At 47.0% G+C, this 16,732-nt stretch overlaps 2 protein-coding genes across 2 annotated transcripts in view; one reads left to right on the top strand and one right to left on the bottom strand.

Annotated features, from left to right (window-relative positions):
* LOC144173389 (tissue alpha-L-fucosidase-like) overlaps positions 1–11,361 on the top strand; it is a 30,935-nt gene extending 19,574 nt beyond the window's left edge. The window contains exon 3 of the mRNA XM_077701840.1: positions 10,451–11,361. Coding sequence (XP_077557966.1) covers positions 10,451–11,192 — 742 coding nt within the window. The 3' untranslated portion in view covers positions 11,193–11,361. The remainder of the gene's footprint in view (positions 1–10,450) is intronic.
* On the bottom strand, positions 8,250–8,759 carry LOC144173706 (uncharacterized). The gene is made up of 2 exons (XM_077702016.1): positions 8,661–8,759; positions 8,250–8,447 (listed from the first exon to the last, which is right to left on the bottom strand). Exons 1-2 carry the CDS (start codon positions 8,757–8,759, stop codon positions 8,250–8,252), a joined length of 297 nt encoding a protein of 98 aa, XP_077558142.1.
* Positions 11,362–16,732: the final 5,371 nt, after the last annotated feature.

Below are 16,732 nucleotides of genomic sequence, written 5' to 3'. Positions count from 1 at the left end.
GGGTGTTGTTAGGCTCTTTTTTTCTATGTTTAGTGAAGTTAGCATTTTTTAAGGTTACGTAACAAGGAAAGAAAGGAAGAAATAAAAACACTCGCCCAGAGTGGGGACCGAACCCACGCCTTTCGATTTGATCTGGAATGCCTTACCAATTTGGCTATCTGGGCGTCTGTGTTCTCCTTGACTTTCTGCGGTATTTATATTTACTAGAACCGTATCTGATGCTTGAGGGTGCTAGCCAGCGCCGCTCTGACTACGCGGGCAGAAGGGGACCTTCGTTTCAACCCCCGGGCCGTGGCTCGAGCGCCTACGACATGTCGAGAGCGGTCGACCAGCGTTCAACCCTCTTAAGCTACCTAAGGCACCAAGACTGCCAGAACAGAGACCCTCGCTATGCATATAGCGAATTAGAATGGGAAATGAGGGGCTGGTTGAATTAAGACAGGCAACAGGATAGGCAAGAAAAGCGAAGGAAACGAAAGGGGAAAATACTGTAGATCTGATATATTTTTGAAAGAAAAAAAGAAAGTGGAGAAAAAATGCCCGTCGGGTGGGATTTGAACTCACGACCTCCAGAATACGGTTCCGGTGCGATGACCACTACGCTACCGCAACTTTTTTTTTTTTCTTTACTGCATGGAAAACTTCCCTTAATACAGCCTACGAAAGTTAGGAGTCATCCAAGAAGATGCACATCACTGCAGCTAAAATAAGCCGTCCGTTAAAACTCTGGCAAGCAGACGCACGCGTCCAACAGATGCAGCCATTCTGGTGGGTCACTTTGCGCCGCATAAATGCTCCGCACCAACGCAGTTTGCTCCCGAAAAATGGACTTCGTTGGGCGAGGGGGTTCCACGTGCCTGTCCGTCATGCGGCACTTCCACAAGCTATACAATCCGATCACAACAAACATATCATAGGGCATTCCAGTAACATCTCTAAAAGGCAAGAACCGAATTGTATAAGGGGTAATGTCCATGTCCTTTTTAAGAGTTCGTTGCAACACATCCCAGAAAAACACCGCATCCCGGCACAAAACAAAACAATGATCAATGGTTTCAGGTTGATTGCATAAACGGCAATTGTCAGACCAAGGAATAGACATTCCTTTCTCGCGCAACCATGTTTTCACTGGGAGTGTTGATGTATGCAGCTTAAAGAAAAACGTTTTTGCATTTGGAGGAAGACACATACGTGTGACCCGCTTCAAAACACTGTCCTTATGGTGGCCACTGTAAGGCTGGCGATAAACCGGCACTGGGAACAGACTCTCTAATAAAGTGTTCGTCAAAGCCTTCCTGGAAAGGTTAAACAGATATTGCAGGGAAAACCTCGCAGTAAGGAAATTGAAGGTGTCAACCACCTCCTTTAAAAACCCCCATGGCGGTTTCGTACTGACTTCACCAGTGGAGACAAGCAAAAACGGTAAATGAAAACTTATGCGCTGTTGAATAACGTTGAGCAGAAGTGGATGATGCGTCACCTTATAGAAGAAAAACCGAGATACAAGCTGGTGTACAAACAAATGTATCAGCCCAGCACCCCCAGACACTAATGGAAGAAACAAATTGTCCCTACGCATAGGTTCCCATTGGGACCCCCACACAAATGTTGCAAAAACTCTATGTAGAGCTTGCACTTTAGAACGCGCACAGTGGAGTACTTGCAGCACATAAACAAGCTTTGCGACAAGGAAGACATTACAAACGTGCGCACGCGCAAACACAGAAAGTTCTCGCCCCATCCATGCCTGAGAGGCTCGCTTGACTTTTTGGAGTGCCAATGACCAATGAGGCCCGGTGTTTCGTATTTGGTGCAAAGGTACACCTAGGTATTGAAGTGCGTCCTTATCCCAAGAAATGCCACCAAATAAGGACGGTTTCGCACCCCATTCACCAAACCAAAATCCCTTTGTTTTTTCCATATTCACAGCTGCTCCAGACGCGCCACAAAACTGCCTGGTGAGATTAAGGGCTTCTTGAACGCTTTTTTTATCAGCACAAAAATAGGCAATGTCATCCGCGTAAGCAAGGACCTTAACCTCACAGGATAGCGATGAAAAGCCCCGTACTCTTTCACTCTGCTGAATACTAAGGCACAGAGGTTCGAGGTATATGGCAAACAACAAGGGTGAAAGGGGGCAGCCCTGTCTAACAGACGACTTAATCGAAACTGGCTTAGACAGAACGCGGTTGACGACCAGTTGTGTGGTGCACTGTTTGTAACAAAGCTGAATGCCTTTTAACAACACATCCCCTAAATTTACCGCTGCCAATAGTGCGAATAGGAAATCATGAGAAACGCGATCAAATGCCTTTGAAAGGTCAATTTGGATAAGGGCCAACTGCTCTGACGAATCAGACACACACTCCAATATTGAACGGGCAACATGTATGTTTGTTTGAATGCTCCTACCTCTAATACCGCAAGTTTGATGAGGTCCTACTAAACTAGTGATGACAAGTTGAAGGCGCCTAGATAAAATTTTTGCGAAAATTTTATAATCTACATTGCAGAGAGATATTGGCCGATAGCCGTCAACCGATTTCAGCTTTTGTTCATCTTGCGTTTTCGGAATTAAAACTGTGTGTCCTAAATAAAAGGTTGGCGGCAAAACATCATGGTCGTATGCTGCTGTGAATATGTCTAACAGAACGGGAGCAAGGATATCAGAGAACTTTTGATAAAACTCTCCGCTCAAACCATCGGGCCCCGGGGTCTTGTTTGTCTTGAGGTCAGATATGGCAGCCTTAACTTCTTCGAGTGTAATAGGCCCAGAAACCAGAGCGCACTCATCGTCTGTCAGCTTTGGGAGTAAATCAATGAGGGAACTAAATTCTTGCCCCCGAGCTAATAGACTTGACCCCGCAAATAGCGTGCTGTAGTGGTCGTGGAAAGCACTAGCAATTTCAGCTGCTTCAGTGTACTTAATACCGTTATGTTGAATTTCGATTACCTCCTTTGCAAGTGCTGACTCCCGCTCATCATTTAGTGAACGACGAGTGGGGTAACTATCAAAGAATTTTTCAGTTCTCGACCGAATTAGAGCGCCATGGTATTTTTCGGTAACATATTGCTGAAGTTGTGCCTTAACAATGCCAATTTCCTCTACACCCGATCCCGGACTGACCGCTTCGAGTTCATGAAGCCCTACCAATGTACGAGTTAGTTCCCGTACATAAAAACGTTTTAAAAACGAAAGGCGTGCGGACTCTTCTATTGCGCAATCCCTTACCTCCTGTTTGAATAAATCCCATTTCTGATATAAAGAAAGACTGTGTGTTTCAAGAATACTAGTCAAGCAATCGGATATACGTTTACAAAATATTCCATCGGCCAATAAAGAGGTATTAAGCTTCCACAGATCCCATTGAGGCAGCACGCTACGCGGTCTTGCTCGTCCTAAGCAAACAGATACCATGCAGTGGTCTGTGAAGAAGATCGGGCGTACAATATAGTCAGAAATTCTAGGCATCTCTTCTGTTGAAATGTATATGCGGTCAAGACGGGCATTCGAATTGCTCTGAAAGTGAGTAAAGTGCATGGTACTCCCTTTTACCAGACCAACATCAACAAGACCATTATCATGCACTAAATCAGACAGGGTGGCTGCACTTTGGTCGTATTGTGAACGTGGTCTAGATCGGTCTTGCTCACAGCAGACACAATTAAAATCCCCCATGAGGAGGATTTTCCGTTGTGCGCGTAGAAAATTCCCTAGTGACATAAAAAAGGAGTTACGTTCCCGACAATTCACTGGAGCATAAATGCATATGATACGCCATTCAACTCCTATCATAACAAGGTCACAGCAAATAAAACGCCCAGCATCATCTATACTACAGGAGAGACTGGAAAACTCAACTTTCTTGCTAATAACCAAAAAACATCCACCAGACAAGCCTGCAGAGGGACTAACACATACGCTGTAATGTTCTAAAAAGGCTTCTAATGCAGCCGCCGTGTCCTCATCACTGCAGAGCTTCTCTACTTTCTTGGGTATTTACCTCAAGGTAATTTTGGCCTGAGCTTGGGGGTGGTAGCCAGCGCCAATCTGACTACGCGGGGTGAAGGGGACCTTCTTTTTAACTTCCGGGCCATGACTCGTGCGTCTACGACATGTCGGGAGCGGTCGAGCAGAGTTAAACCGTCTTAAGCTACCTATGGTACCAAAATCTCAGAATAGAGACCCTCGCTATGCATATAGCGAATTAAAATGGTAAATGAGGGGTTCGTTAAAATACAGTATATGCATAGCGAGGGTATCTGTTCTGGCAGTCAAAGATCATATATATAATGTCATAGACATATAGACTGGCAATGTCCCATACTGTCTGTTTCAGTCAGCACACGACGAAGACTAGGAAGAAGTGGCTCGGTTCTCGAGCGGCCTTGTGGCAGCCATGTAAATACTGTAAATAGATCGTTCACCCCATAGTTCGTCTCATCTTTGTCCTGTCGTCACGTAAGAATATATATATTATATATATGCTCTTGCTCTTCGAGCTGGTGTCTTCGAAAATGCGTTGTCGCCCAAAAGGAATGTGTTACTTGTTTAAATCAGATATGCAGACACGACGGTTTAGGTAGGCCACTTGTTTAAAACATTCCAAGCAATGTTTCCGGCTGCCAGGAAATCAACGCACATCTACAATCATGCAGGTGGTGATGTTCGTCTAGAAGCACAAGTGTAAAGCTGAAAAGATCCCAGGTGTGCCTGGGACGCGCACGTTCTTTTCACGGCAAGGTACCAGTGCTTCTTGAATAGACCAGAGAACTGATGACATGGGAAAGGGACTTTGACAGTTGATTTCGGTTACTTGAAGCACTCTATCCACCTTTATTTATGTGGAGCCATTTCTAGTCGGATATCTTTTTGCGTAGATATTGAGGTGCGGTCGCGTTACCAAAATACCTTTAATGCCGGTCTAAGTATTGCTATAGAAACGTGAATTTGGTATGTTACGTGTATGGTTAAATTGATAATAATATTAAAACCGTTGATCACTATGTCAAATGCATGTTCTGCCACTCACCACACCAATATCGAAATGAGCGATCATTATCTATATTTACAGGCGCATATACAGACTTGTCCAGAGAGCTTGCACGACCGATACCAATTTGTTAAAAGGAACAAGGCTCATAGTATTTTTTCATAACTGCAGTGAGGTTCTCCAAGCTGCTAGTTTAGGACCATTATTTTAAACCTGTACATCACTAGTATGTGACAATTTGAGGTCCATATGAAAATATATCAGCGTGCTGATAATACCACATCTGTGGTAAAAAAAAACAACACAAGAAATGGGTTTTACGCAATCAGATAGTGTAAAGTTAGTATAGCTTGGTTGTATGAAAGAATACTAAGAGCAAAACTAACGCAACTTATCTGGTTTCAAAGCTCATATCTAGCTGTATAATTCTCCTTATCTCTTTATCACCTAACAGCCTTTGAACGGCGATCGCGCACTTGGTTCAATATTTCCTGAAAACTAGAATACCGGCAAATAATAACTGATTGTTTCGAAATGATTTTACAAAATATTGCGTCACCCCATACTTTCTGTGCAGTATTCTAACGAGCGGAGTTCTTATGTGTGTGCTAAACAAATTTTCGAACAACCCGGTTCGATACCGCATATTTTCATGGTTCACCATATGGAATAATTTTTTAAAGGTGTCATTAGACAAAACACAATTTGCACAGTTTGAGAGACCCGCTCTATTACCGCGAAGCAAGATACGATTTCAACAGAACAATAGAGCATTACCGAAAACTTTCATATTTAGTGTTACAGTGGCGTAATATTGGCACTAGAGACGCATTAACACCAGCACTAAAACAGTTTTAAATGTGTTAGTCAAAGTACGCATTGTACTAATACGATCACGCAGAACTACAGGCCCACTACGAATACCCCAGTTGCACTGCGTCTGCGCGTTAAACACTAGGGTCAATCAAATTAACGAATATTCCAGTCATGTTTCTTGGAAGTGCTATGATTGGCGCCCGCCAATCAAAGAAACTAATTGTGTGACGTCATAGCGACGTTGAAAAAAAGTGCCTTGACAGTCGCCACTGCTTCATCGGTTTTCTTTCTACCACTTTTTTTTTAATTTTCAATTTGCGATATACAATCCTGACTGGATCTAACGAAACCCGATCTTAAGAATTTACCGATCTAACGAACAAATTCAGAATGACCCCCAGGTGCCGATACCGCTCAATGCTCCTGAACTCGAACTAACGAAATAGACTCAGGGCCATTCCCCATTTTAAGTGCGAATGCACTTCTTAAGCGACCCTGAATCACGCGTCCACCACCATCCGTCCGTCCGCACCACATACCCACTTAGGGCGATTGGCCAAGAAGAGTTCCTAATTTCTTTAGCACATACCCACTTAGGGCGATTGGCCAAGTAATCTGAATCACGCGTCCACCGCCGTCCGTCCGTCCGCACCACATACCCACTTAGGGCGATTGGCCAAGAAGAGTTCCTAATTTCTTTAGCACATACCCACTTAGGGCGATTGGCCAAGAATCGGGCGTGAGAAGGGCTAATGCACCCGCTTAAAGGAGTACTGACACGAAATTTCAAAGCTGAGATCCGCTCTAGCAATCAAGTACAACGACAACACAAATAGGTGTCTGTGCATGGCACATACCCACGTGGGGGATTGGCCAGGAATCGGGCGTGAGAAGGGCTAATGCACCCGCTTTAAGGAGTACTGACACGAAATTTCAAAGCTGAGATCCGCTCTAGCAATCAAGTACAACGACAACACAAATAGGTGTCTGTGAATAAATGCATCTTTCTTTCTTTGTAGTTGTGTGTGTGTGTGTCATCTCTCTTTCGCGAACATTACCGAACCGCGCAAATTCAACTCCTGCATTCGCACTTTCACATTCTTCCCCTCGGGGAAATGCGGGGAAATTTTTACAAAGTATTTCGAAAGCCAGACACATTTCAAACAGAGCAATTTCGACTGAGTTTCGTCAGAACTCTATAAAGGCTACTGCGCCACGTCAGAAAATAACGAAGCATCTACTTTGGTTTTTGCGGAAGTCTACCAGATAAACTCAGCAGTCCTTGGCCGCAGACCATGACGCCCCGGCCGGCACGCTTTTCAGAATCTTAAAGGGAAAGGGCGCCATCATCCATTCTACTTCATCTAGAATTACGTTGAAGAAAAATGACTTCAAGACCACTCCGCACGAGAAGTTGGAGGAAGCCTTGTTTACGTTGTTTAAAGCTACGAGAGCTAAGAATGTTCGGCTCAGCAGGGAAGTTGTAAAACAAAAAATTGGCCGCGTATCTGCTCGTTTCGTTGCAAATGTCGTCAAAAGACGATAGTCTTTGTAGACATTGGCCAAGGAAATGCCCCCTTTGCTTTCCCGCTCAACTGGCATGCTGTTCCTGTACCGTCGCGCTCATTCCAAGGTAAACACACTAAAGGTTTGCGCAAGGCGATTTGAGTTTACCGCGTTCCACTGCTACAGGCCGGGTTCCTCGATGCCAGAGCTGCAGTACGGCGGAGACGCGCGTGAATGGAGGCAGCCGAATAGAAGGTGTAAAGAGCCGCGTGGCTGTGCTCCACGTGCGTTCCAAGGAGAACGTGGATCCTAGCTAGTGGAACCTCTCGTTGCTGTTGCCGCGTGATTTTTCATATGCCACCACGAGGCGGCGATTTTCTGCAGTAGATGTAGAATATCATTTGCTATCGAAAAACCAAGCATCCATGAATTTTTTAATAAAGTAACACTGTAAATATTCCTTGTGTACTAATTTCCTGTCTTATAATTGCGTAACGTCTTGTTCTTGTTCAACAAAGTTGACACGTATGAACATATAAACCGTGTTTCAACGCTCACATTTGGTTGTGAGTAGATAAGACTATTGCGAAATATACATTTTTCTTTGGCCGGGTCGCTGAATCGAGTCACAGACAGACAGACAGACGGACAGACGGACAGACAGACGGACAGACGGACAGACAGGCAGACAGACAGACAGACAGACAGGCAGACAGACAGACAGACAGAGAGACAGACAGACAGACAGACAGACAGGCAGACAGACAGACAGACAGACAGACAGACAGACAGACAGACCAAAATTTCTGAGTTTAAATAGCCCAAGAAAGACTACCGTCTTTATAAATTCCGCCATCGCCACGAAGTGAATGATGATGAGAGGGGCGAAGTTCCAATGCTTATCGGTAAAAGCCTGAAACATTCGCCCCCACATCATTTGAAGACATCATTTGAAAACTCTCGTTGGAGCACGGCGGTAGCGTTGGCGCGGGACATGTCGATGCGGATGGAGGCCATGGTGGTGAGGTTGTTATCAAACCACAAGCGGTCGTATACCGTGCAGCTGTGTCCGAACGAGCGATCCAAGAAGTCGCGCTTGAAGCGCGCGTCGGCGCCACTAAACTCCGGTAGCTACCGCTTTTCGCGCTTGACCGCTGCTTCCCGCGCCCTTTCCGATTCGAGGTTCTTTTGCCGGCGCGTGCGTGCCGTCTCTGCTTCGCGGCCTCTCACTCTGGGATTCGCTTGTCGACGAGCCCGCTGTGATTCGACTGCGCGAGGCCTCGCCGCTGCCTCCGGCTCCGTATCGGTGATGGTGCTGGCTTGCGGTTGCAGGCGACGCTAGGCTCTTTCTTCGGCCTCGCGAGCTCTCACCGCGGGGTCTTGGCGGCGGGCCCGCATTGCAGCCGCGTGGCGAGCTCTCCGCGCCGCTGCCCTCGCTTGCATGATGTTTGAGGTTGGTTGGTTGGCTGGTTGCCTCCCACCATGGCACATACCCGCGCGGGGGATTGGCCAAGAAGTTTTGTGCCTAATGAGGATGTGACCTATATTATTTTAGAACCCAACAGAATTTTTCAAATATGTATAATATGAAAGTAGATTCAGGAAGAAAAATGAGGTATGTGTGAATGTTTAGCTGGCTAGCAGGAAAACCTGCCTGTCGCCACAACATAAGAATGGAGGGCAGACACAACATCCCTGTGGCAGACTCCTAGGGCGGCAGCGCCTCTCGCAGGTGACGAACGACAACCTTTTCTTCTTCCTCTTCTGCTTGTTGGGTAGCAACGAACGCGTTGAACGTTTTGTCTCTTCGGCCAATCTTTGGTTGGGCAATCCCAGGGGGATCTGCCACTATCATCAATAATGTACCGTGCCGTATACAGCAGCAACGAGGGACGGGACAGGGCCCGAGCAAGAGGAGCTTCGCCTTTAAAAAAATGGCTGCGGCTTAGCTCAGCTAACCTTAGATATCGAAAGCAAAAACTTGGCTTAGTATCTCTGAGTCTTGGTTTCGTTTGGTTAAACCTTTGATTTAGCTATATTTCCGACCACGTCTGAAAGCCGTTCGGTTTCGTACAACGCTCACAGAAGCAGGCCGGGCGAACGCGGCATTAATTCATGGCGAACGCAGAGTTCTCTTCGCCGGGTGCTAGAGCAGTTACTGTTGCCCGAAACGACCCAGCACCGCATGCATGAGAGGCTGCGGGGGTGGCTGGGGGTCGGCCACAGCGGCGCGGTGCCGACCGCTGTGGGCACCCGCAGGCGCCAACAGCGGGCCCGGTCAAAAGGTCATTTGCGCATCCTCCACGAAATCGCTGGACGAAAGTAGCACAGCTTTGCTTTAAAAGCGCTAAGCTCCGCACGTCTGATATCGTGCGACGACTTCAGGGCAAGCCCCGCCTGTCTTATTATTTTCATCGCGGAATTTTAGCGCAACGCCTAATTATCGGCAGACCAGCGCCCTTCCAGCAGCAATTACGAGGCCATCATAGCTGCTGTGATGCGAGTCACTTTAGACATCGAAGTCATAGAATCAACTGCTTGTAACATGACCGTGCCTATTCTACAAAGTTCTCGATTTAACGAAATAATTCGCGGTTCCCAGTGACTTGAATAGGTCGGGTTTTAACTGTACTTGGTATCATTATTACCGCAACACGCATTCTTTTTATTTATTGATTGTAAAGTTTTACGCGCCAACGCAACGCAGGCGATGCGGCGCGCAGGAGTGGAGGGCTCCGGATTAATTTTGAGTAGCTGGGGATATTTAACGTGCGCCGAAATCTCATACGCATGGCGTGTTTTTGCTTCTCGCCTCCATCAGAAAAGCGGACGCCGTGGCCGGGAATCGAACCCGTGTCCTCGTGCTCAGCAGCGCAACACCTTAGCCACTGAGCCTTCGCGGCGGGTGCAATTGTTTTATTGAACCGAACTTCTGTTTTCCTCATGGTATTTAAGCAACGCCATGCATAATCACTAAAGCCTGTAAAAGTTACTTTTTCATAAAGAAGAATAATGTTCATCATGTGGTGGAAATTAATGTAATAGTTCTGATTTCTAACAATATTGGGGCTCTCGAAACGATAGTGTCTGGGAGAGAGCTTGCTTACAGATTTCCTGCTATATTTTTTTTTCAGATACAAACCAGATATCATTTGGTCCCAGGGTGACTATGAGGCGCCCTCAACCTACTGGAACAGCACCTCATTTCTTGCCTGGCTGTACAATGATAGCCCAGTCCGCTCTGACGTTGTCGTCAATGACCGCTGGGGCAAGGACGTGGCCCTCAAGCACGGGGATTTCATCAGCTGCGAGTCTACGTGTTCACAAGTTTCCATGAGCTCCAAGTCACTCAAAACAGTCTCCATAGACAAGCGCTCTTTTGGATACAGGCGCGCAGCAAAAATTGCCGACTATCGCACGGTACCCGAGATAATCAAAGAACTTGTGACCACGGTCAGCCGAAATGGCAACCTTCTTCTGGGCGTGAGTGCAACCAAGGACGGAATCATCCCGCCTATCTTCCGAAAAACCCTGCTCCAGCTGGGAACGTGGCTCAAGGTGAACGGTGAAGGCGTGTACGGATCAAAGCCCTGGAAGCACCAGAAAGACGCCGCCAACCCAAACATTTGGTACACTGCGAAGGGAAACACCGTGTACGTGTTTATGCTGCAGTGGCCAAGGGATAAGGTCTTGTACCTCCAGTCATTGAAGCTGTCGTCTCAAGGACAGATCACTATGCTTGGGCGACCAACAGAACGATTAGCTCAGTTGAGCACAGGCCTTCTGGCCGGCACAATGATTTCTTTACCCGCACTTACGCCGGACGAGCTGCCCACCCCGTGGGCCTGGGTGCTTAAAGTTGAGGGCGCCCTTTAGAGAGGATGCACCGGGAGTTGAGCGTTTCGCAATGCACTAAGTGTCCTCGCTTGTCAAACCAGTCGTACCAGCATGATCGCCCAAGAATTAATGAGGGAGAGAAAAGTTTGTGCTTCTGCCCCAGTCAGGCCTCAGGAATGCATGGCTGTTTCTTTTGAACTATGAATAAGCGTCGGAAAAATCGAAAAAGAACAATAAAGGTAAAACTGCTTCTCGTATACGAAACAAGTCTGTTCTATGAAGCCAAGATGGCCAGATGCCTCGTTAAATTGGTTTTATTCTTTTCCTACAAATATGCTTGTAGCTTAACATTGCACAGAGTAAGTATGAAGCACGTGTTCCACTTCGCTTTCCTAATAAGAGGAAATTGACAGAAAATTGACACAAAAAACCTTCAGGTACAACCAAAGCTGTCGATAGCGGGTAAAGGCTAAAAATGGGCTAAATAAAGATTACGGGCTGTATTTATGGGTTTTATAATGCAAGACATTGCATGCCGCACAATACGCGCTATGGAAACTGCTTGAACGGGAAATATTTAGAAATTTGCTGCAACAGTTTCACACATGACACCATGTATAGATATTAGAAATAAAATTTCGGGTAAACTTCATCATTTTTTGGGAGACATTGACGCACTACACAGCAGAATAATACGTCGTTTCTCGGTCGCAGCTGTTCTACCATGTACTGTTCAGTATTAACGCATAACACAAGACCCACACACGGGAAGGCGAGCGAACGTTCCCGCACATAGTGTTTAATTTTAATATTCTATCAACGAGCAATGATTAGAAAGCTGGTACATTGAAAACATCCCGTATTAGGTTTCGAAATTGTGGCCGAGAAAATGATTAATTTGACATAACCTCAATCAATCCGGCATTTCAAAATTTTAAACCCGACTGTAAACGCTGAAACCACCCGAGCGCTAGTGAATTAACTTTTTTTTTGCATTGCGACACCATTAGGGCATATCTTCAACCCAATATCATAGCTTTCGCATATTACTTCTTTACGCTTCTGAACAATCGCTCCGCTTCATTTTTTATTTGGTCGGGGGGTTACAGTGCAAAGACGCTCTTTCTGAGACGACCCCTGCCAAAGAGAAGCGTTGTCCCCTGCTTTGGCATGACAGCAGTTCTGACAAGGCTCTGCAGAGATAAGTATTACGAAAGCGTATAGATGTGAACAAGGCACGGACGACGTGCCTATGAGCCTGCTACACCAGTGTAATGGCGCTAGCGGCATGACACACGAAGCGTGAGGTAACACGAGGCAAGCTGTGCAGTAGGAAACAAGCAGACAGCAATGTGTTATATTCTAGCGTTGCGTAAGTGCAAGTAAGTGCAACCTGGTTATCGTGCAAATATCATAAGAAAGATGTTATTATGTAGGTGCATTGTGAATTAAAAAGGTGATGGTTGTAGCCGAGGAGATACCAAACTGCTACCATCATTCGACTGGCTCGACGTCACGGTTTGTATATTTTGAAGTTGTCAACGCGTTTGATAATGCCACCTCTACTTTCCAACTCGTTACAGCCACCAGAAGGTAATTTCTACGTTGAGAAATTAAAGGAATGAAATTGGACTTCCTGGCCATTCCAGAAGTGGGAATGGGTGATATTTTGGCATTCACCGGTAGTGAAAGGAATGGACTTGCCGAAGATCCAAGTTCCTAGCAATGTAATTGAATTGGAATGGATTGCGCATTTCGCCACACTGGTATGCCTACGACGGTACAGGTTTAATATTTTAGGGCAAGTAATAACCCTACACAAATTTTGGAACGAAGTCGGATTTGAAATCATGAAGGGTATTTCTGTGTGTTTCTTCGGGTATTCAAGCTGCTTTGAATATCATAGGGGCCTTGGTCGTGTGCTCAAGCTCCACTGTCGATAGCTGATTTTCGCCGCCCCTTTCAAGCGATTTACACATAGCGTTCATGCATCTAGGGCAGCAGTGGTACTGTGGGGACTCTCTTGTTCTAACGCGACAGCGTTACTTGGCTCATCGGGCGATGATTTCTGTGGTGGCTGGCATCAGGGGCACCGGCAGGATTTTCTCTTGAGGGGGACAGGATTTCTCTTGAGACCTCTTGCATCGCAGAGGGAGGGAGGCCAGGAGGAGAGGGCGAGTGGTGGTGTTGCGGGAGGGGGGCAAGTGCCTCTTTTGCACCCCCTTGCATATTCCATCATCCTCCCTGTACATCTCTGCATATGCCAGATACGTCATCATCCGTGCTCATCAAGCGCCCACAGAAATAGGTTACGGGCGCCAACAGAAAACAACAACTGAGCCAGCCAGATAAGACGACTCGCCTAAATCTGGAATACTGAACTAGGGTCCATAAATGATACGTGATTTCTTTACGCGCGCGCAGTACAGTTCACTATGAGCCCTCTTGGGGTCGCATGCTAGGCAGGCATGGTCTCCATCCACTCCCGAAAACGACGTCATCATACTTAAGTCCTTTTACCACCGGAACTCGGGCGCTATTCCATAAGGCCCGAGTTTCACCTACTCCCGAGTTTACAGCTGATTGTGTTATGAAAGTTGAGATAGTGTAGCATTCGATACACCTCGAGCGAAACCGCTGAAATCGCGCGCAGCACGCCTGGCATACTCGGCGCGCTGTATTTGGGCCGCGTACGTTGATAAAGCCCGGCTTGTGCTATGTTCCGCATGCAGCACCATCTGTAATCGATCTGAATACTCATTCTCTAGCATAACATAGATAACCCAAATGCTACATTGAAATCCCCAGCCTGGCTGTTGGCCACACACGGCGGAGGGCTGTCTGTTTTTCTCGGTGTTCTGTTCTTCCACTGAATTATGTTTGCTGCTTGGCTTGAGGGTAGGGTCCACTGTAGCAAACAGAACGCGCCCTGCTCCCGACCATGGCTTTTGTTCCCGGCTTGTTTGAGCGTGCACGGAGGGCGCTTATCGGAAATCGTCCCGTGTCAATAGATTGTTTGAGAATTGGCGAGTGCGTTCATCGACTGTTTTCGACATCGACTCTGTTTTCACGGTGTATGAAGAAGGCTCCTGCGGCAAAATCGTGTCGTCTTGGCCTCTCCTATCGACTCGTACCATAGTGAACTCCATTTCGTACGGGACACCCCCGCGAGCGTGGCACCATTGGCTGACGGTGGCCTGGGGACTTCATTTTTGTTTTGTGTTAGGTTCTTGTAGCTGCTAGCGAACATGAAATGACGACTTCTTGGTTACGACGCTACGCCCACACAAAGTGGATGCAGTCGGTGGGTGTGGCTTCGGTTGTTACGCCGCGCCCACGGATGGGCTGCGTTTGTTTGACTGACATTAGAACTCGGCGGAAACTCGGGCATGTTTTTGCACGGCCGAGTTGAACTCGGGACGCCCGTGGTGGCCGCTGCTGAGGCGTGGTTTATATTTATGGTCTCCGTAGCACGCTTATTTTTACCCCGACAGGTCTTTTAAGCGAAATAGGAATTTCGAGCCCGTTTCTTTCTCTTGAAAAGTGCTTTGCATTGATTGTGCAGTCATCTGGTGACAAACCCCCGTTTGCGACGGCCTAGAGGCGGCTTTCGCTGCATGACTGTCGAGGAGCAAGTGTAGTGTGCGCTGCGGATTTACGGGACGGGCAGCTTCTACAGAAGCGTTGGTGGCGACCGCACCATCGACCGCCACCAGTCGACCGCCAACTTGTGTGTGCGGAATACGATGAGTGGAGACGCCTTTCTAAGACCTCGCGTTTCTTTTAGGTGGTTTGGCGGACAATGCTTCTGCAGGTTCCTACCGGGCGTTTATCCGTCTGCAGCTAGAGCGTGCGCTTCACTTATCGTCTTCTAGCAAAACAGGTTCGAGCGAAGCGTTGCATGACAGTGAGTTTTATCATCAGCGTGGCTGAGAAACTCCCTTGAGGGGTTGCGTGATGCGCATTTCTTGTGAAAAGGTTACTGGGAGGACAGCTTATACGTATTGCGTATACCGTCAAGCAGACAGTCGACGCACCGATAGCCGGTTGAGGTGGTTTATTCGCAGGGATGAAGCCGTTGTGAACGCAGGTCCGAGCGTTAAGATAACCCTGCTCGTTTCTCTTGCACGCATCTTATGGGGTTCATCTTCCCCTGACACGTCTTTGGCGCATACCCTCGCTTCAGGATTGGACATATTCCTACCTTCCTCTTTCACATTGTTGGTACTGCTATGGCGCATACCCCAAAAGCTTGATAGCCTGTTGCATCTGTTCATTATCCTCGCTACAATGCAATCAACGGCGCGTGCCTATTGTCAGAGGTGACCTTTACACATTTACACAGGTTTTGTTCAACGTCACCGACGTATGGCAGGAAGCAGAGCAAGGAAAGCGAGCAAAGGGGAGAGCGAAGAATTAAAGTAACCACATCACGCCAGCGCTAGGGTAAGCGGGAATGGGGAGGGCGCGAAAGAAGAGAGGGTTGTGAGGGGATTGAACTCTATGAAAATAAAAACGACTGTGGAAGCTTCTTCGAACAAACGCGGCGAAGAGCAAAATAAAATAAAGCCGACAAATCTGAAAAGTTGTTGGGCTTGTTGCTATTCCTTCCTTCGTAACACATGGCCACTTGGGGGATTGGCCCGCAAATGGGAGTTTTGAGGAACTAATGTGCCTATTAGCAAAATTCATAACAGGGTGAATTTGAGAAGCAACAGTTGTAGAATACTGCGTGCACGGAGAAGCCTGAACGTGATGTCATGGCAGCAGGGCAGGTGCACAGCACCGTCGTAGAACCCAGATTCTAGGGAGGCTGTGGCTTGTTCGAGTCTGCTTCCTCACTAAGACGAACAAATGAAAGAGAAGAAACTGACGCAAACACCGCAATAGCAGAAAAGAAGCCGTATAAATTAATCCGAGCCAAAATACGAAGAAACCAAAGCGACGGAAAAGGCGCAAGAACGATGTATTAGAAAAGAAGTTGCTAACACGTATCGCCAGGCGTTCGCCCCAAAATCACGTAGGCAGACTGGACAGCGCCGAGGAAATTTTGTGTCGAAAAGCGGAAGGTTTCGATAACGTAATACGAGCAGCATCTGTTTTGAATGTGGCGCGATTCGATCGCCTGCTTTCTTTTTTTGCCTGTAAGCCATAGTCAAGTGATTGCACCGTCTACCACCAACGGCACAAACTACTACTTAGGACGAAACATTTCAAGCAAAAAGCTCATATGAACGCCAGGAATAAAAAATAAATTAAAATTTGTAGGGAAATACAGATTGATAAAGAGTACAATAAAATAAAGTATTTGGATTTCCTTGCCCCCAGTAGCCACCAGTGCAGCAGTGGAACGAGAGAACGCGCTGAAAGATGCGCCACGCCCTCGTCGCGCATCCTTGGAGCGCGCTGCCCTGGACCGATTACGTCACACCAATAATCAGCAGATTGCATGAATGGCTTTTTTAAAGCATTCTAACCCTGCCCCGAAATATTATCATGACCTTATTATTTTCACCACAGCTCCGCCTTGCCCGAGTTTCGCTCAAACTCGGGCCTTCTGGAATAGCACCCCTGATCCC

Source organism: Haemaphysalis longicornis, unplaced genomic scaffold (genome assembly GCF_048455015.1).
Source record: "Haemaphysalis longicornis isolate Haplotype H1 unplaced genomic scaffold, Haemaphysalis longicornis Haplotype H1 scaffold_3, whole genome shotgun sequence".
NCBI classification, from domain to species: Eukaryota; Metazoa; Arthropoda; class Arachnida; order Ixodida; family Ixodidae; genus Haemaphysalis; species Haemaphysalis longicornis.
This window is presented reverse-complemented; position numbering and strand designations above follow the sequence as displayed.

Coding starts and splice junctions, on each gene's coding strand:
- LOC144173706 (XM_077702016.1), bottom strand. CDS start 8,759: ATGCAAGCGAGGGCAGCGGCGCGGAGAGCTCGCCACGCGGCTGCAATG. Junction 8,448..8,660: donor CTCGCGAGGCCGAAGAAAGA/GCCTAGCGTCGC, acceptor GAAAAGCGGTAG/CTACCGGAGTTTAGTGGCGC.